General features: G+C 39.4%; 1 protein-coding gene across 2 annotated transcripts; it reads left to right on the top strand.

The window, feature by feature from the left end:
* The first annotated feature begins 1811 nt into the window (after positions 1–1811).
* Positions 1812–18930, top strand: men1 (multiple endocrine neoplasia I). Of its 2 annotated transcripts, none has more exons than XM_088347145.1 (10): positions 1812–1982; positions 5756–6224; positions 6300–6508; positions 9135–9263; positions 9776–9816; positions 9889–9976; positions 12271–12407; positions 14155–14290; positions 14361–14546; positions 17939–18930. In XM_088347145.1, exons 2-10 carry the CDS (start codon positions 5789–5791, stop codon positions 18404–18406), a joined length of 1830 nt encoding a protein of 609 aa, XP_088203271.1. In that variant the 5' UTR covers positions 1812–1982; positions 5756–5788; the 3' UTR covers positions 18407–18930. The 2 variants fall into 2 exon arrangements, with proteins under 2 accessions (XP_088203271.1, XP_088203270.1); XM_088347144.1 differs by having other exon boundaries at positions 5753–6224.
* Positions 18931–19918: the final 988 nt, after the last annotated feature.

Here is a 19918-nt window from a genome sequence, read left to right as displayed (position 1 = left end):
GAATGAATTGCTCAAGTTCAGCACAAGTTTCTGTTTCGGTTGGTTTGCTACTTTGCTAGTTTTAAACAAGCACTTGTTTTTATTCTGGAGATTAAGAAAGTAAATGGTGAGTTTTTTTTTTTTTTTTTAAATATAAAATCGTCCTAGTTGCTAGGTGAAGTCCAACGCACTTTAAGCATTTACACACCTGTCAACCTCAACCAATTGCTCCCCTTAATAGCCTAATGATTGCCATTTCATTTACTAAGCGACAGTAATAAAACATTGTATTTCGAATAGTAAAACAATAGAATAGAATATACCTTTATTGTCATTGTTACAAAATAGGTTAACACATTGTGACAACGAAATTGGGCATGACACCCCAGTATCACACATTCACAGTGAGGTAAAGAAACCAAGAGGATAAGGAACAGAAGATAAGGTTATAAAACAATGAGGATAAGGTTATAGTTATAATTTACACAAGAAATGTCGGCATGTAGGATGTTACATGCAAGTTAAGATCCAGTAAAAGAATTATGTGGTAAGTGAGGCAGGTGGTCAAGAAAAGGCAAGTTCGAAGGGATGAGTAAACCTTACAAACACTGCGGCAACCATTCACTCGCATCAAGACGGACTGTAGAATAAAAACAATTTATGTAAACTAGTTGAATCCAAAGCAGTTCTCCCCACTCTACCTATTCGATGCAAATTTAGTGTTGCTTATTGTACGTAACGGTTTATATAAAAATGTCATCTGCGTACGCAGTATAAATCAGTAAACGTATAAAGTACAGTACAGGGAAAATTGATAAGTTGAAAAAGGAGTGATATTTTCAGTGCCATACGCCTCGACACATTGAGCAACCATTGCAATAATTATTATGCCATGCTGAAAAATACTGTATTTTGCTGATTTTATTTTAACACCCAGTAAAATATAGAATTCATATTCGTGCGGTGGGGTTCCAGTTTTCCGACCGTTTCCTCTTTTGTGAAGGGATCTTCTCGTAAATGACGTCATTGCGCAACGCGTGGTGACTAGTAATGGCAAATCCGGCTATTTTTTAGCAAACCGGCTTTTTTGGCTTGGCTTATTAAAAAGAGCCGAGTCTTTTGGCTCCCAAACGGGTCTTCAGGAAAAAATGTTGCTTTAATCCATATAGTACAATTATGCAACAATTACTTTAAAATAGAAAAATATATAGTAAAAAATAGATACTTTATTCATCCCCGTAGGGAAATTCACACTTCCAGCAGTATCCTTGTGTTGAAAAAAATATTAAAATAAAAGAAACAGAACACATAAATACCCAATATAACTCGTTGATATACAGTATTTAAATAGTTCTACATCAAATACACACTGTAATAAAAATAGGGTTATATGCAAATGTGGGTGTGGGGTTTAATGTAGGCTTTTACTTCCCCGGGTGGAGTTAAAGAGCCTCATGGCATGAGGAAGAAATTATCTCAGTTTGTCCGTGGAACAAGACTGTGACAGCAGTCAACTTTGTACAATGGAAAAAATACAGCCAAGGGAAAGAGGAAAAAAAGCCATACAAAAATATTAAAGCTAGGGGGAAAGAAAGACAGGTAAAATGAACAAGAAGAAAAAGAGAAACACAAGAAAATTAAAAGACTGGGGGGGGGAAATAAAAAAGCAAAAAAATTAAGTCAACAACACAGAATCCCTGGAAGAAAAAAAAACATATTGATCAATCACAGGAAGTGTCTCAGAGGGAACCAGCTTTTGATAGGTGGAGAGCCGGCTCTCACCGATAACTCCCAGAGTCTGTTTACAGAGCCGTTCCGTTCTTGAACTACACTTCACTAGCTGTGACGCGTCCGAAATGACTTTCGGAGCAGAGTGAAGCGCGCTCCCTGCGCGGCAAAAAAAGAAATTGCGGCACAAAAACAAAACAAGCCAAAACATGTGGACCAGATGCCGCTGAGCAACCAGACCCGGATCCACTTACTGGACTAAAACCACGTCGAAGGTATTCTAAAGCCAAGCCATTTTCTAGGAGAGCGACACTCTTTCATTCCTCCAGCGTTCGGTTCCATCCAGTTGGCGCCGCTAACTAGCCGCTCGTTAGCATGTAGCCGCATGTGACGCCGGTAGATGTGTGCACCTGGATCACGATCGCTTACATTTACAGTCTTGCGAAATATTAAATCTAAACTTATTCGTTTAAAGGGGGACCTAATTTTGAAATGATGCAAATCAGCCGAGCGCAGGTGGCATTAACTTTAAATGCTAACGTTAGCTTAGCATATTGTGAATGCGTGTGCGCCCCGCCCACCTGCAACACAAGCCTCAGTTAAAATGTATGTAAAAATTATTTGCGGACAATGCATTTCAAACGGAATTTTGGTAATCGTGAGTTTGATTTCAATCCCTCAATGTGTTACATTTGCACACTCATGTGTTGGGTCTAAACTCATTTTAGCCTCCTAAACAGCCAAACTTGTAATGATAACAGCATTTTTAGTAATCATTCCAGTGTTATTTTCCTGCAACGCTTATTTTTATGGCCTTCTGTTTGCCCACGGGTCAAAATGACACTGTTTTGTTAAAGACCGAGAAAAAACAATTCTGCAAAATCAGGGGTGTCAAACAGGCGACCCGCGGGCCAAATCAGGCCCGCTAAGGGATTGAAAGCCGGCCCGCGAGACAACGCTGAGGGAAGCACAAGACAAAAACGTGCTGCAGGTTGAAATATGTGCATTTGATTTTGCCAAAGCCAGGTGCCTCTCGCAATGACGCTGTATCAGAGTTGTATTTCTCTCTCTTTCTCTCTCCCTCACTTGTTTCTCACTCTGTCTCTCTTTCTCTCCCTCCCTTTTTCACTCTGTGTCTCTCTCTCCCTCCCTTTTTCTCTTTCTTTGTTTCTCGCTCTCTCTCTCTCTCTCTCTTGCTTTCCCCTTCTCTCTTTCTACCCTTCTTTCTCTCCTCTTTTCTCTCTTTCTTTCTATTTCTTTGTATTTATTTATTCCTCTCTTTCTTTCTCTCTCTTTCCTTTTCACACACTCTTTTTCTCTCCCAATATTTCTCTTATTTCTTTCTCTCTTTTTTTTTCTTGCCCCTTAGTCTACTAGTCCGGCCCCCGAGAGAATGTTTGTTCTCGGCCCCTAGTTAAAATGAGTTTGACACCCCTGCTCTAAATGATTCTTTATTTAACATGAAATTATATGACGTTTTGTAGATTGGTCCCAACAGTAGATAAAAATGAAATGTTTTTGTTCACATTTTTAAGCGAGTTGTATTAAAAGAGCACAACAATTCCTTAAAATGAGGTTTTAAAGTTTTTATATTTAAAATGCTAAGTGAGCTGTCGTTTTTTTTTTGTTTTTTTTTTTTAATTATTATTATTTTGATGAAGTCTTTTCAAATAACATTCTTAAACCTCGGCCAATTGCTTCCCTTATTATTTGATTGTTTTTTCAACCTTAATTTGAGCAAAGGCACTATTATTTCTTTATTAAATCTTAAGGCACACTGTTGGTTGAAATACAATTCCCGGGGCCAGTTTTGTTTATTTATATTTTACTTTTAAAGCTTTAATTATTATGTTTTCTAAATTGACGGTTCAAAGGGGTTATAACATTTGTGTTTCAGGAGGTTGTACTGGTGATCCGTTTTGGTTAGTCATTTTGCTGGAATTTGGGATTTTATCATATTTTATTACTTGTTTTTCAGAAAATCTTAACTATTTACACCTAAAAATGTAACACAAATAATACTTAAAATAAGAAAAAAATGATCTGCCAGGGGAACAAATAAAGTTTTTTGTTTTCCTTTTATACAAAAAAGGTTTAATTTAGTAAAATAGTTATTTTAGAAACATTTAGACTTTTTTTTTTATTTTGCAGTGCAAATTCAAACATCTTAATCAAACTAAATAAGTTATTACATACAAGCATAATGGCCCTTGCTTAACGTTGGTGGGCATTCTACTTGGTTGAGGTTGTCGGGGCTGTGGTTTGTTTAAAAAAAATGCCTATAAGAGCCATATGGCCGCATGCACCACCAGAGCAGCTTGAAGACGATGTGGCAACCTGGGAATCAAAGGCAGGTTTTACACTTGGAAAAACAAAACCAAGAGACAGCTTTCCAGATTTGAACAAAGGGTTTATTGACTGCTCCAAAACGGTTTGGGAAAACAGGGGATGAGGTCCATAAACAAAGGCGCTTCTCCGATCAGAGGTAGACTTCCTGTGGTAGTTTTCAGGCCTGCCTTCCAGCGCAGTCAGTGTTCCTTCCAGTCCTGACTCGGGGTTCCCGCGGCTGCTTGAAAAGTCTTGGAAGGCATTGAATCCGTTATTCTTAAAATAAGGTCTTAATTGGCATTAAAATGTCCTAAATCTAATTTTTTTCAAGTCTTCAAAATGTGAATACATTAATACAATATAAATTTGTTTGATCTTAAAATATTTTGTAACATTATCAATTGCCTTTTTTTAAGAATTCCCAATTTACTTTCTTGGAAACATCGAGTGACCACGATAGTGGAACTATCAAAACGGTGATGTGGTTTCAGTCAGGCCTTTCAGAGCAGACACATAAATTAGGTTAACCCACAATACACATATCAACTTTTGACATACCTTTAGTTTGGACCATGTGAAGGTGTATAATTCATGAGAAGTAGCTATTTTCTGCCATAGCTAAAAGCTGTGCCAGATTATTTGCACGATGCACAATGTATTGTGTGCAAGAAATATTATTATTATCTCATCTCATCTCATTAGCCGTACCGCTCATCCTCATTAGGGTCGCGGGGGGGCTGGAGCCCATCCCAGCCATCTCTGGGCAGTGGGAAGGGGACACCCTGAACTGGTTGCCAGCCAATCGCAGGGCACACGGGGACAGACAACTCACTCGCTCATTCACACCTAGGGACAATTTGGACCGGCCAATTCACCTGAAATGCATGTTTTTGGAACGTGGGAGGAAACCGGAGTGCCCGGAGGAAACCCACGCAAGCACGGGGAGAACATACAAACTCCGCACAGGAAGTCCGGAGCTGGATTTGAACCCACGACAGGTTCCCATGACATGAACTGTGCCGCACAAGCGCTAACCACTACAGTATTATTATTTTTTTTAATTTTTTTTTATGCACTTGGTTTTAAATTTGATTTCTAAAGGTAATAAAAAGTCTTTAAAAGTCTTGAATGTAACTTCCCTTAGGCGGTAGGAACCATGTGACTTATTTTCACTCTAATTAAAACTGAATTCCTCCTCTTACTTTCTCAAAAAAGACTCGGCCAGTGTCCGAATCAACCCATAACGATAATATTGCGCTGTTTCCCAGCAGAAATGAGTTTCAAAGAATGCCTCAAGTGTCTTTGGATGGCTGCCCGAAAAAAGTGCACCCATATCCGTTGAGTGGAAGGCAGAGATAGGCACAGAATGAACGCAATTCGATGATACTGCGCCATTCGCCGGCTGAAGAGACCCATAGATCGCTTTATTTGATCCCTAACTTCAACACGACATGCTTTTCTAAAGCCGGGTCTTGTTTGTACATCTGTGAGCATGTGTTGTCGTTATTAGCCTGGAATCCTAAATGACTGCCAAACTTGAGTCTTGATATCCATGTTTCGAATGTCAATCACTATTCTAATGGGGTAAACTTACACCCAAACAGAAGGGCCGCCACTACTCGGGTTGCCCAGATGTGATCATGGGATTAGGAATTATCCATTGCAACAAATAATTTTAAAAAGCTTAATTTGTTGGATATGTTGTGTTACCACCCAGCAGTGAAGGTGAAAACTACCTACCTCAGAGGACACAATGGGATTGCACTCGTCCCAGAAGAAACACTTCCCCCTGCGGGGGATCGACGGAGTGGTGCAGCTCTTCGACGCTGAACTCCGCAAGTCGGAGCCGGACCTCGCCCTCCTTTCTCTGGTCCTCGGTTTTGTGGAGCACTTCCTGGCCGTCAACCGGGTGGTCCCCGTCAACGTACCCGGGGTACGCTTCGAGCCGCTGGAGCCCGATTGTCTCAACTCGTGTTTCCCCACTGTGGAGCTGGGCATGATCTCGGCACTGTACGAACGCTTCACGGCGCAGATCCGAGGGACCGTGGACCTGTCCCAGTACAAGAGGACGGCAGCGGGGTCCAGTCGAGAGCTGGTGAAGAAAGTATCGGATGTGATTTGGAACAGCTTGAGTCGATCTTACTTTAAAGACCGTGCTCACATCCAGTCGCTCTTCAGCCTCATCACTGGTAAAACGATTTTTACCAGAATTTTGTACGATGTATTTTGAGAGGCATTATTACAAATTCATGTTTTCAACCAAGGGACCAAATTGGACAGTTCGGGGGTGGCCTTCGCAGTGGTGGCGGCCTGCCAGGTCCTGGCACTGAAGGACGTTCACCTGGCCCTGTCTGAGGACCACGCTTGGGTCATTTTCGGCAAGAACGGCGAAGAGACTGCCGAGGTCACCTGGCATGGAAAGGGCAACGAAGACCGCAGGGGGCAAACCGTGGCAGCAGGGGTCAACGAAAAGGTTAGGTCAATCCGAGCACTGACTGTCACATATCTAAATGTAACCCTGAAGCTAATTGGGAAGTTTCAATTGCTGCCAGCCAGGCTTTTTAATCTGGCCCGTCTAGCAAAAATTTTAATACCGTAAATTCCGAACGACAGGCTATGCCATACTTACGAACAAGATTGATTGTAAGTTGAATTAGTGCTATAATTTGAATGTTTAAGGTTTATATAAGTATGTTTAAGGCCTGTATAAGTAACCTTAATATTATTTTTTATAATTTTCTATTTAAAAACGTTTCATAAAATAATATGCTCTATAAAGATAAATAAAGTTGAGTTTAACTTACTTTTGGAAGATGCGCTTCAAGAGGTCCTCCGTGGTAAAAAGTGGCCGAAAAAAGCCTTCCGACCATTTTCTCTACAGCATCAAGCTTCCATTTTCCACTTTCATTCCAAAAGAAACGGCTCGCCTCTTTTACACTTTACACCCACCATATTGGATGGATGCACGACATATTAAACAATAAAAATGTCAAAGTAATTATCGCGCTAGAGCTACAGTATAGAATGTTTACACACGAACTAGGAAGTAGAAGAGTGATTTCTTCTTCGGGGTGGTTTCCAGTTGACCTCTCACAGCGCCACTTGGCGTAAAGAAGCACAACAGTAATGTCCTGTACTCGGAAAAAGGTGCACAAGATACAAACTCTAACTTACAGCAATGTCCGGATATTTTTCGTCATCCCCCAAAAAATGTTCGTATCTACCGTTTTACTTAAGTCGAATGGTCGCAAGTAGGGGAGCGTCCGTACACTAAATCCTGCATGCTCGAATTTGATGAAGAAAGTAAACTTTGTTTTTGTGCAAGCCGACCTGGATTTTAAGACAAAGGCTTAACCAGCCATAAAAAACATAATTTACATCGATTTTTTACATCTTAAAAAAATTAGTGGGGGAAATGTCTACCACAGAAAAGTAACACATTGCGTTGCCAAGGTTCCTACAGACCAAAGTCCTAAAAAGCATTAAATTCCTTATCTAAAAATAAGGTCTTAAATGGCATAAAATGTCTTAAATCCAATTTTTAAAAGTTTAAAGATGTGAACCAATAAAAATTATATTAGTTTGAAATAAAAAAAAATCCTAAAAAAATCTTTTTTTTTTTCATGATTCATGATTAAATTATTTAGTATATTATTAGTACTTCAATACTCCAACTCAATACAACATTTTATTTATATCTGTACATTCAAGGAAACTGTGCAGGTCAGATGTATCGACATTTCGTTCTGTATACACGTGTACAAGAATGACAATAAAGTATATCTGAATCTGAAAACTGCTCATCAATGTAGCAGAAGAGTTCTATGGAATCAGTAGCAATCTGCCAATTCAGACTGAGGAACCATGATGTACTGTAAGCATCCTTTTTTATAATTGTTTTCCATGTGTATAAATTTGGGGTGAGCTGTGTTTTTCAGAGGGAAAGTTTTCAAATGGACCAAAATATAATTTAAAAAAAATTAAAAATAATTCATGTGGTGATTTTTGTTTCAATTGTTTGTTTTTTGACTTGTTCTTAAATTTGATTCGTAAAGGCATTAAAGAAGTCTTTTAAAAAGCCTTGAATTTAACATTCTTTCAGCTGTAGGAACCCTGGCCTTTATTAAGACACAGGTTTCCGTACTGTGACTGCAGCTCTCAATCTTGATCAACTAGCACAGTATCAAGTTTGAATTAACTTGTTATACCAGGAGTGCGACAAAAACATTCTGATAACAAGACCCAATATCCTGTAGTGACCTAGATTCAAAATCCTTTTTATTTTTATGTTTATTTTCTATATATGTAGTCGCATGTTAGTCACATCTTAAGCGCTCCCATCCCTTGCACACATGACAAAGTGATAGAGAAAAGTAATTCTTCCCGCTAGCCCTTTTTTTTTGTTATTAATAAGTGACATAGTTAAAAACTCTTTGATCCTGTGTGTTTTAAAACCATATTAAATGGTCTTTTTGTAGAAAAATAAAATGTGAAATGACAGTACATGGAGATGTCATCATGTTTATTTATTCATATATGTGTGCGGTTCACGCTTCACGGTCTCGCTACTACATTGATTTGCATTGTGTTCTGAATCTGATTGGCTAAACACTCTCTAGGCTTACTATTATTTGACAGTTTTCTAGTTATTCGTTTTAAAAACATGTGTACACAGGACGTTGATTGATTAAAAAAATGTATGAGCCTGTTTAAAAAATGTTAGTGTATATTATAGTATATAATTGCTTAATAATGGTTTCTAGTACATGGATTTTGCTAATTAGGTGCTTTCTGGAAACTAAACCCGGCAATAAACAAGGTTTCGCCTACGTCTTTTTGAAATAGAATGATGATATGAGAAAAGTTGGATAGTTCAACATTTTGTTCATTTCTCATGTATCGCTGATGTGTTAGGTATACAGAGATAACGATAGGCAGATACAAAAATATCTCAAATCAATTTTTGCCAATTTTTTTAACTCATCTCAAAAGGTTTTCCCACACTTTGCATTAGGATTTGTTAAAAATGGCTTTTCCCCAGGTCACTGCATTGAATTACAAGCAATTCTTCTCTGTAAATGTGTTTTTTCGTCCTTTAGAGTTGGCTTTACCTCAAAGGTTCCTTCATGAAATGCGACCGCAATATGGAGGTGGCCTTCATGGTTTGTGCCATTAACCCGTCACTGGACATGCACACGGACAGCTCGGAGCTGCTGCAGCTTCAGCAGGTGTTGAAACCAAACTCAGAACAACCATCACATATGTTTTTTTTTGTCATACCTTGAGAAGCTCACAAGGGAAGTGTATTTTAACCACAAAATACATTATCAAATATTTGAGGGATAAGTAATGTATAAAATATCTCATTGAAAGGTAGGTCATGGTCTAGGACTTTTTTCTAGTGGGGCTTGTCTTCAACTCTGTTAGACGACATAAAAAAAACGCTTTTATTTGCAACAATTAATATCTTATTTCTCTACGTATTTGTGAATTTTGTTGCTGCTAAATGTATTGCATTACTTTTAATTGCATTATTGTTACGGTGCACTATTTTTCAATGCACTATTATTACAACGTAAGCCATATGTGTTTGCCTATTTATCCTGACATTTTTATTTTTCTCGTTTAAGTCTTTATTACGTGTTTATCGTGGATGGTCCTGTCCTAATATCATTACAAACAATGTTATCAATGGGAATAGAGACAATTCTATTCTAACAATTCTATCTTAAATTCACAGAAACTTCTTTGGCTGCTTTATGAACGTGGTGACTTGGACAGGTAAGTGTTTTAGGGTTATAAAGAAAAGAAAATCAGCGAATTCAGGATCTTTAAAGCCTGTCCTGTGCAAAGGTATCCAATGGCAATGGGGACCCTGGCAGACCTGGAAGACCAGGAACCCATGCCAGGCAAGGAGAATCCGCTAGAAATTCACCTCAAGGTAAACACCTTTTTATTTTAATACATTGAAAATTGTGCCTCAAATTATAATGTCAATATACCATATTTATTCATGTCTATCACGAAAAATGTAACCTAAAAATAACTCAAAAGTTTGGGTGGGAGTTATACTTATAATCTTACGTTAGTATTTTACCTTATTTGCGCAGTGATTGATCAGTCGAAAATATCGCTGATCACAATCACCAAACATGGAACGCAACCACATCTCTCGACCGACAAAACACAGATGGTCTATTTTGAGTACAATATTCAAATCACTTGTGTGGACGTTTTATAAAAAGTGCAGTAATTCTTGATGCGCAAAAGTGAGGCGTGTCTTCCATTCTTTCCTCGCCCACACTGAAACGTGAGCTAGGCATTGTTGTTTTTCACAATTACCACAGTTATTAAAATTTATTTTAACCCTTCTTCATATATTTACTGTTATATTGTACCTGTTTGATGCCATCTTGGGCTGGAAAGAGGAAACATTTTGCATATGACTCAAAAGTAGTCGATCATGCTGAAATCCATGGAAATTGAGCAGCTAGGGGAAAACAGAAAATTGTCTTAAAAAATATAAATAAAACCATAAAAGAACTACGAGGGAAACAACTATTTGTTGCATCTGATGATGAATCTGATTTTGAAGGACATTAGTTTAATATGGCATTGTGTTCATAGTTAACATCTCATCTCTCATCTCATCAGCTGCACCGCTTATCCTCAGTAGGGTCGCGGGGGTGCTGAAGCCCATCCCAGCAATCATCGGGCAGTGGGCAGGGGACACCCTGAACTGGTTGCCAGCCAATCGCAGGGCACACGGGGACGGACAACTCACTCGCTTATTCACACCTAGGGACAATTTGGACCGGCCAATTCACCTGAAATGCATGTTTTTGGAATGTGGGAGGAAACCGGAGTGCCCGGAGGAAACCCACGCAAGCACGGGGAGAACATACAAACTCCGCACAGTAAGGCCGGGAGCTGGATTTGAACCCACGTAGGAGGTTCCCACGACCTCAGAACTGTGCCGCACACGCGCTAACCACTGCGCTGCCGTGCTGCCATAGTTAACATTTTCAATAAATTATTTTTATCATAACCGCACATATTCAACAACGTTTGTCACTCACAATGCCTTGTTCGAGCCAAGAAAAAGTTAAACAAAATCAGACACAATTAAAAAAAAAAAAAAACGAGCATTGCACATTATACACGAGTGCGCAATAGACACGGATAAATACAGTAACCTATATACTGTTCAACTCTTCCAGCTCATCAGCACGACAATAATACTTGTCACGCACTGCAATTGGAAAATTATATTATGACCTGAGTACAGAGACCCATCGTTGCTTTGTGTCGGTTCACTCCTTCACAGGGAGAAAAATATTTAATTAAAAAAAAAAAAAAAAAACTATCCCGCACCACCAAGGAACATTTTGAGCAGCCAAGATTCAAGCTTGTCAGCCATTCTAATAAAAAAGAAAATAGATAAAAAAAACAAATGCTTCCCGATGTTTGAACGTTTCTGACAGCCAAGATTCACGCCGATTGTCCAGCCCTTTTTGACTTGAGATCTCTGATGCTGATTGGCCTATTCCTATCATAGCATCTTTCATACTCTACTGTGACCTGACACCTGTTCTGCAGTCGTGGAGCAAAGCACAACAGTAAAAGACTTTTCTGACCCTTTTTTAATTAAATAATAATAATAATAATTACCTGTTTGTTTTACTTAGTAATCAATACTTAAATAAACCACAACCAATCTCAGTTTTTCTCTCACTTGTATTTTTAATTACGCACACTTGTATGATTGCCTGTGTTGTTGTAAGGCGGCCGCAGCAGAGGGGCACCCTCACCCAATAATCAGGTGCGCCAAATGTATGTGTTAAATACAGAAATAGAAATAGCTACGAAGACTGCGCCTTTTAACATGGTGCTTCCTGTGGTCGAGACAATACGGTAAAAATACAGTATCCCTTAAAAATCAAACTGTTTCCATTCCAAAAAGATGCGACACTACTGTGCAGATTTTCACTTTTCCCGCGTGGTTCTGGTCCCCATTATCCGCGCAAACCAAGGGATCTCTGCACTTTTCTTTTATGTTGATGCCTCGTATTTAATTTTGCAGTTTCTAGATTAAAGATAGCGCTGTACATAGATGCTATTCAGCATTAACATTAGGCTTGCTTGAAATCTGTAGTGAAAGCCGTGGGTATTTATTTCTAGCTGTAAATTTGGGCTGTGGGATCTTACTGAACACTTTTTCCTCCCTTTCCTCAGGCCGTCGGCTCGGCCCAGAAACATTACAACAACGAGCACATCTACCCATACATGTATTTGGCGGGCTTCCACTACAGACATCGGAACGTGGGCGACGCGCTTCGAGCATGGGCCGACGCTGCCCAAGTCATGCAAGAGTGAGTCCTTCACTTTACATTCACATGACTATGTTTATCTTCAGACAAATGACATAATGCAATGTGTAGATGCCAGAGATTTGTTTCTTTTTAACATAATCGGGAGAAACCTTTTATATTTTTTCTCATTATGCCTGTATCCTTTACAAAGATCCTGTCATCTACCACCAACAACAACAAATATCAACAGCAAGAACTAAAAATAGGCACACAAAGATTCAACTTCCTCCTCATTGTTCTGCATGTTCAGCCTTTTCCTGTCAAACATGTCAAAGGTTCTTCCCATAACGTTGTGATTCGTCATCACACTTCGAATTGAAGCCATGAACCTTTTTGTAGCGTGTTTTAAACCTGGTTTGGTGAGCAATTTGGAGCCCATAATATAATTTTCATTAAATGTTTTAGTGACCCAAAGGGGCAAGGCTGCATCAAACATACTGAATCCTTTTCTTCTCCTTAGCTCAGGGTCTCTAACCTTCATTAAGCTGTGAGCTACTTTTTGTTACAAATTAACCAAAGGGCATCCAGTTTGATATGCATTTCTAAAATAACATATTATCGTGCTATTACCATGTTGGTACCTAGTTTTTACCAGGTTAATTATTAGCAGCGAAGTTAAATACAGACTTACAAACGAGATGGGTTCCGGACAATCGTTGGTAAGTTGAATTGGTTCGTAAGTTGCTTCAGTGCTATATTTTGTATGTTTAAGGTTTATATAAGTATGTTTTAAGGCGTGTATAATCAACCTGTATTGTTTTGTACTAAAAAAATAAACATTTAATAAAATAAAATACCCTATAAAGTTAAGTTTGACTTGCTTTTGGAAGATGAGCTTCTACAGTTAGGCGACTTCCTCCTCCGTGGTAAAAAGTGGCCGAAAAAAAGCAATTCAACCATTTTCTCAACTGTATCAAGCTTTCTTATTCCACTTTTGTTTCAAAAGAAACGGCTCGCCACTTTACACTAACCATGTTGAATGAATGCACGAGATATTGAACAATAAAAATGTCAAAGTTCTTAGCGCGCTGGAGATAGTGTAGCTATAGTATAGACAGTATAGAATGTTTACACATGAACTAGGAAGAGGAAGCAGAGTTCTTTTCTTCCGGGTGCATCATGGGTGACCTCTCACACCGCCACACGTCAGTAGCGGGAGAAAGAAGCACTACAGTAATGTCCTGTACTCTGAAAAAGGTGCACACAATACAAAATCTAACTTACAGCAATGTCCGGATATTTTTCGACATCCCGAAAAAAATGTTCGTATCTACCGTTTATCGTAAGTAGAATGCTCGTAAGTAGGGGAGCATCTGTAGACTCAGTCAATACTTAAAAAATATATTCTACTCGAAAATCACAAGGACTCAGCACTGTGGAGCTTTTTTCAGAACAGGTCCGGGGCACATCAACTGTCCTTAAGGTTATCCTAGCGCCCGCCTGCACCACATTGAAGACCCCTGCCTTAGCTTAGGACCAGACACTCATTTATTTGTATGGCCTTTTAATGTGTATTTTGTTCCTGGGACCAAACTGATTTATTGGAACATACAGAAAAAGGGGAGACTACAATTTATGTGGTTTTGGTTTTTGGAATGAAACATACTGTGTTGGGTATGATTAAATACCTGGTTGTCCCATTTTTGTCAAGACTGTCCTCCCATCAGGATCGTCTTTTGGAAGAATTACGAGAAACATTGCGATCATAAGAAGCCCCTAATCTCAAACTGGCTTCCTCTAATCGCAGCTACAATTACTTCCGCGAAGACGAGGAGATCTACAAAGAGTTTTTCGACATCGCCAACGACGTCATTCCCACTCTGCTCAAGGAGACGGCAGCTGCTGCTGAGTGTCCCTCAGACGTTGGGGATGCTGATCAAGCGGTGAAACACAGGGACCTTAGACTTTCACTCAGCTGAATCCAGAGTAAATGTCTTTCTTTTGGGGAATTAGGAACAGCCCAAGCAGCAGCAGCAGGCGGCGGCGGCACTCTCGGCTCTGCAGGACCCGGAATGCTTTGCTCACTTGCTGCGCTTTTATGACGGCATCTGCAAGTGGGAGGAGGGGAGCCCCACGCCTGTGCTGCACGTGGGCTGGGCCACCTACCTGGTCCAGTCCCTAAGTCGCTTTGAGGCACAGGTGAGAAACTGCCCGGCAGTTAGTGACCAACAGCGCATGTCTAGCAAAGAAAATCAAGTGACCTGTTGCTGATCTAGAACATAAGATTCAAACATCCGGCCCGTCAATTAATTTTATATACATCTACTATAATGGCCCTGCAGAAAACTCTCAAACTACAGGTCCAATAACAGCACTTCAGCTGCCTTGAAATGAAATGAATGAAAATTCCTGCATCAATCGAGTTAGTTGTAGCCTAACGAGCGCAGCCACCTCTAAAACTATGTACTGACAAACAACACGTCAGCTAGTTTAAAAAACAAGACGTGGAGGTGCAGTAACAGTGAGCCTTTAGTGTCAGACGTGACGTTCGTGGAGGAGCTTTTATCAATCACGATGAAACGGAAGGCTAAATGGAGAAAAGCAGGTTGATGTTTCTATTGCTTTGGATTACGCAGATGGTAAACCCTCACAATGGCCAAAAGAAAAGTTGATACTAAAAACTGAGCCTTTCAAAACCAATGGGACGCTGAATATATATTTACTGACATTGCTGCTTAAACCTATGTGCCAATGTGCCCGTAATCAAGGAATATAATGTAAAAGTACGAGACAAAACATCAGGATAACATGAAAAACCTGAACGCAGAGCAGAAGAAACAGAAATTTAAAAGGTTAAAGAAGAATATGAAGATCCGGCAGATGTTTTTCATCAAACAAAATCCCTAAGTTAAAAGCACATAATTTGAATTTGTACTTGTGACTAGATATTTTCAAGGAGAGCAAAGTATTTAAGTTCCTGTTCTTTTTTTAAATTCAAATATATGTCAAGTTTTAGTTTATTCAATATTCTGTTCAGCTCGCGACCAAAGGTGGGGTCTGAGTTTTGGCCCTTTGTGGAATTGAGTTTCACAACCCTGATCTAGAAAGACTAATGCAGCCACTTGAGTCAATCAAAAAGATAGAAAAGTATTGTATTTGAAATCGCATTCGCCTTTTTGGGTACATTTAAAATTTGACACACTTGTTGGTGTTTAAATTGGGCAAAGACTCACTGTTGAAATAATAAAACAAAATTTTACACATGTCTATACTTTTTACTAACTCAGTAGGGGTACATGGTAATTATCTGGGTAAAATGTAGCAAACTCATAACAGCTGAATATGTTGCACAGTTTTCGTCTCAGTAGGAAAAATGTATACCAGATAGTTAGTCGCCTATTGCTACTGTAAAAAAAATAATTCGCTGACACTTCTTGTCTGAAGGATTCTAAGCATTTATGTATGATTTTCTATGTAGTACTTACAATACTTGGTCTCCTCTCCATCACTGTCATGTGTGCAAGGGATGGGATAGCTAAAGATAGGTCACATGGCTCAGCACGTGTACTGAATGTTGTGATTGTATGATGTTTCGGAATTTTAGTCAGGGCACTCGATTGAGTTTTGTTTCAAGAATGTTTTTCTCACACTCCAACGTCTATGTTAATGCCAATTTAATTAATACAGACTCTTGTGCTCACTCATGACTGCTGCAGACACAGTTCTCAAGCGAGTGGCTTAATCATGGCTGTTGATTTTTTTCTTAAATGGAAGAAATGGACAAGAATGAGTTTTTAGGGCTGTTTAAGACTGTGGCTTGAAATATGTGCAATTTATACAAAATCAAAGTTAGGTTTCTTCTTTAAATCTGTGCATGCAGCTTTTAATATGGTGCCTTATGTTCAGAATTTACAGTTAGTTGGACGGAATGAATTTATCGGATGTCTTACTAGTCATGTCATGTTTATTTATATAGCCCTTAATCACAAGGAGTCTCAAAGGGCTGCACAGACCACAGATTATTACAAACCGCAGACTATTATTACACCATCCCCTGATCCAAAACCTACACGAGGGCAAGGAAATGCTCAAAAACCTCAACATGTGGAAAATGAAGAAACCATTGCAACTTGTTCCAAACTTTTGACTGTATGCTTCAGCCAGTCATGTAAAATAAGTTATTTACTAAATTATTTCATTTCAATTTCCTGTACAACTGAAACAACAATCACACCTATCCATTACCGAAATAAGACACTAAGCTAATATAGCTGCAGGGAAACTCCATATAAAATATTAAAGGACCAATTGCCTCCCACAAGCAGTGTTCCCTCTAAGCTGCGCGCGTGCGCAATTGCGCACTGCTCGCACATTCTCTGCGCACAAGAAAATCTAGCCGGCGCACAAAAATGAGGGCTCAAAATTACTAATTAAGAAGCAACTTAAGTCAAAGTTACAGTGCATGAAGGTAAAAATACTCGGGTTCCCCTGACGTTGTGTCCTTAATGCGTATTTTGAAGTCGAGTCAGAGTAGGACTAAATTGTGTAAAGTTAGTAGAGTTGGTCGAGAACCGGCTTCTTCGGCTCGGCTCACTAAACGGCTCTTCAAGTTTTTTTTGCTTCATTAATCCCAACATGACCAAATATTATGTAAAACTATGCACAAAATGACTTAAAAGAAGGGGGGAATAGAACAAAAAAGAAAAAAATACCAAAATGAAAAAGTAGTGAAAAGCTGAAAAAAAAATAAACAAAAGGAAGAGAAAAAAAGAAGGAAAAATTTAGAAAAAAAGCCAGAAAAAAAGAAATGTAGGAAAAAAGTAAACAGAGAACAAAAAGAAAAAAGTAACAGCTCGGAAAAAATAAACAAAATGAGATTTTTTTTTTAAAGGAATTAAAAAAGAAAGGAGAAAAAAACACGGAAAAAAGATTCAAATAATTTCCAATTATATCAAGTGAATCATGTTGCCAACATTGTACTTCCACTACAAAATGTGATTAAGTACAGTTCTGTATCTTACAACCGACTAAATAAGCCCCCAAAAATGTGAATATTATGCGACAAAATATATCAGGAAATAAAAAGAAATGAATATCTCGTGAAAGAATTGTAAGAACAAACGATGTTTGTAGGCCGTACAACATTTGCAATAGTACATGAGTCAATTCATTCAAAAGAGAAAAATAACTTTGCATTGCCGGAAATTCAGCAAAATGTAACTTGATGTCAAGTTTTGGACATGTTTGATAATGAATTATCTTGCCACACTTTGGATTATGGTTGCTCACTGTTGTTTCAAGCGTTGCTCACCGACTTTGTGTGAACGCTCAGACCCGTGGAAAATTAGAGGGAACATTGCCCACAAGTATTATCTTGTAACATATCGGAAAGACGAAACAATGATGAAGATAAAAGAGTTTCAAAAGGCACACTTTGCTTGATTGTTATTGTCAAGGAGTTTTATTGGAGTGAATAAAAGTTTACATTGACAAAAATCCCATGCTCTGCAAAGGTTGCCAATCTGGCATCATTGAGATTTTTTAGTTGTCAGATGCTAACTGTCTTTTCTTTGTCCACTGCTAATCTACAGGTGCGTCAGAAAGTGGCTATCGTCACCAAAGAGCCAGAGTGCCAGGACGAGGAAGACGCGTCCAGCGAGGATCCGTGGGAAGGCCGACGGCGAGTCCCCCGAAGAGAGTCTAAACCGGAAGAGCAGAATTCCCCGCTACCCGGCACCCCCACCTCACCTAGCTCTGCACCCCAGGCTGCCGTTCCGCCCAAGAAATCGGGCGAAGGTGGTGCCCGCCGCCGCTCGGAGGGAAAAGCCAAGTCGCCCGACGCCGGGGTGACGCCAGACCACCCTGCTGCTCCTGTAGTCACTTTCCTTAGCGAGAAGATGAAAGGCATGAAGGGTCTTCTTTGTGCCGCCAAAGTCAACTCCAGTGCGATTAAGCTCCAGCTCACCGCCCAATCTCAGGTCCAGATGAAGCGGCAGAAGAGCACGCCACCGGGCGACTACTCCGTCTCCTTTATGAAGAGGCAACGCAAGTCGCTCTAATGCTACGGAGTTCTACAAACATTCTGCTCCCATTCATAAAAACCTCGCCGACGTTTAGTATTGATTGTTTAGAGTTGATCAAGCTTTTCCCGCTTGTACATGGGGCCGAAGTTAACGCTTCCCCGATGCGTCAATTTCTACACAGGATTGACTCTAATCCGACTGGAAGCTAAATGCCTAAAACAAGTCAAGTCTTGCGACCTGCTGTAAACAAAGCAACACGAGGATGAGCCAACAGACTGTTTCATTTCGACATGTTTGCAAAAGTCCGCTTAGTATAGTTACTGTGTAACATTGTCCACTCGGGGTTAAGATGGCTTCTGTATTGCCAGCTGGATGTTGCCTTACTTTGTTTTTCTTTGTATTTTTAGACAGGGTCTTTTAGTTTGGACTTTGCTCAAATTTTGGAGTTTTGAAACCCAACGAAGGCCGGGATGGCTTGCTTTAGCCTGTACTTGTAGCTTGCGTTCTCTTGTGATTTGGTTTTGTATCAGGAAGTAATAAAACCAATCAGTTGAGGCTGACCTGTTGGGTTCTCGTTTTCTGAATCATATTGCATATCTAGCGGAGTTTTGATTGCAAACTCAGTTGTGTTAGTAACTCAACATCGACACCAGCTAAGAGAACTTGAAGCTTTTTAGACCATATTCCTCAGTGTGGCCAATGTTGCAGGTCAAATTGACCATTTAGAAATTTTTATTTTTTTGCTGCTCCTGCGGAACCATGTGAGAATGTACTAGATATTTAGTGGATTAGAAATTGTGCTTCAGGTATTAATTTTCCTCTTTCCTAGAGTAGTGTCAAAAGTATCATTTTGCACAGTTATTTTTGTATGTTTTAACAATTTTGTGTTTGGCGGGTCAAATTGAACCCTCGTGAACCTGTATCTTGGTTGAGGCTATAGACAATGTCCACATGAGATATTCTTCAGCCGTATTTTCCAACATTCCAATAAAGCAAATGAAAGAAAACATTGAATGAATGATCCACAACCCTTTCATAACTTTGAGCTGTTTGACTTGCTCGGCTTCGTTCCTTTCATGGAAAAACAAAAACGCATTTCTTGTGGATCGAACTGACTCTTTAAAAATATTATTTTCAATAATTTAGAACTCCTGGGATATTGTGGGGAAGGCCCGGTAGCGTCTCAACTTCCTGAGTTCTGAGGATGAACGAAACAACCTGGAACAGAAGCTGCTGATGTCCTACAAAGCCACACTGTAGAGCAGGGGGTGTCAAACTCATTTTAACTTGGGGGGCCACACGATAGAAGAAACATTCTGTCGGGGGCCTAACAAGTCGATTTCAGAGAAAGAAAGAGAAATAAAAATAAGAGAAAGAGAGGGCAGGACAAAGAAAGAGAGAGGGAGAGAGCGTGAGAAACAAAAGATAAAAAGTTATGAGAGATGGGGAAAAGAAAGGGAGAAGAAGAAAGAAATTCAAAGAGAAATAGAAAGGAGAAGAGAAAGCGCAAAGGGTATGAAGAGAGAAAAGGGAAAAAGAAAGAGAAAG

Source organism: Urocampus carinirostris, chromosome 11 (genome assembly GCF_059441175.1).
Source record: "Urocampus carinirostris isolate Australia breed hairy pipefish chromosome 11, RoL_Ucar_1.0, whole genome shotgun sequence".
NCBI lineage: Eukaryota > Metazoa > Chordata > Actinopteri > Syngnathiformes > Syngnathidae > Urocampus > Urocampus carinirostris.
The sequence above is the reverse complement of the archived record's forward strand: the minus strand, read 5'-3'. Positions and strand labels throughout refer to the sequence as shown.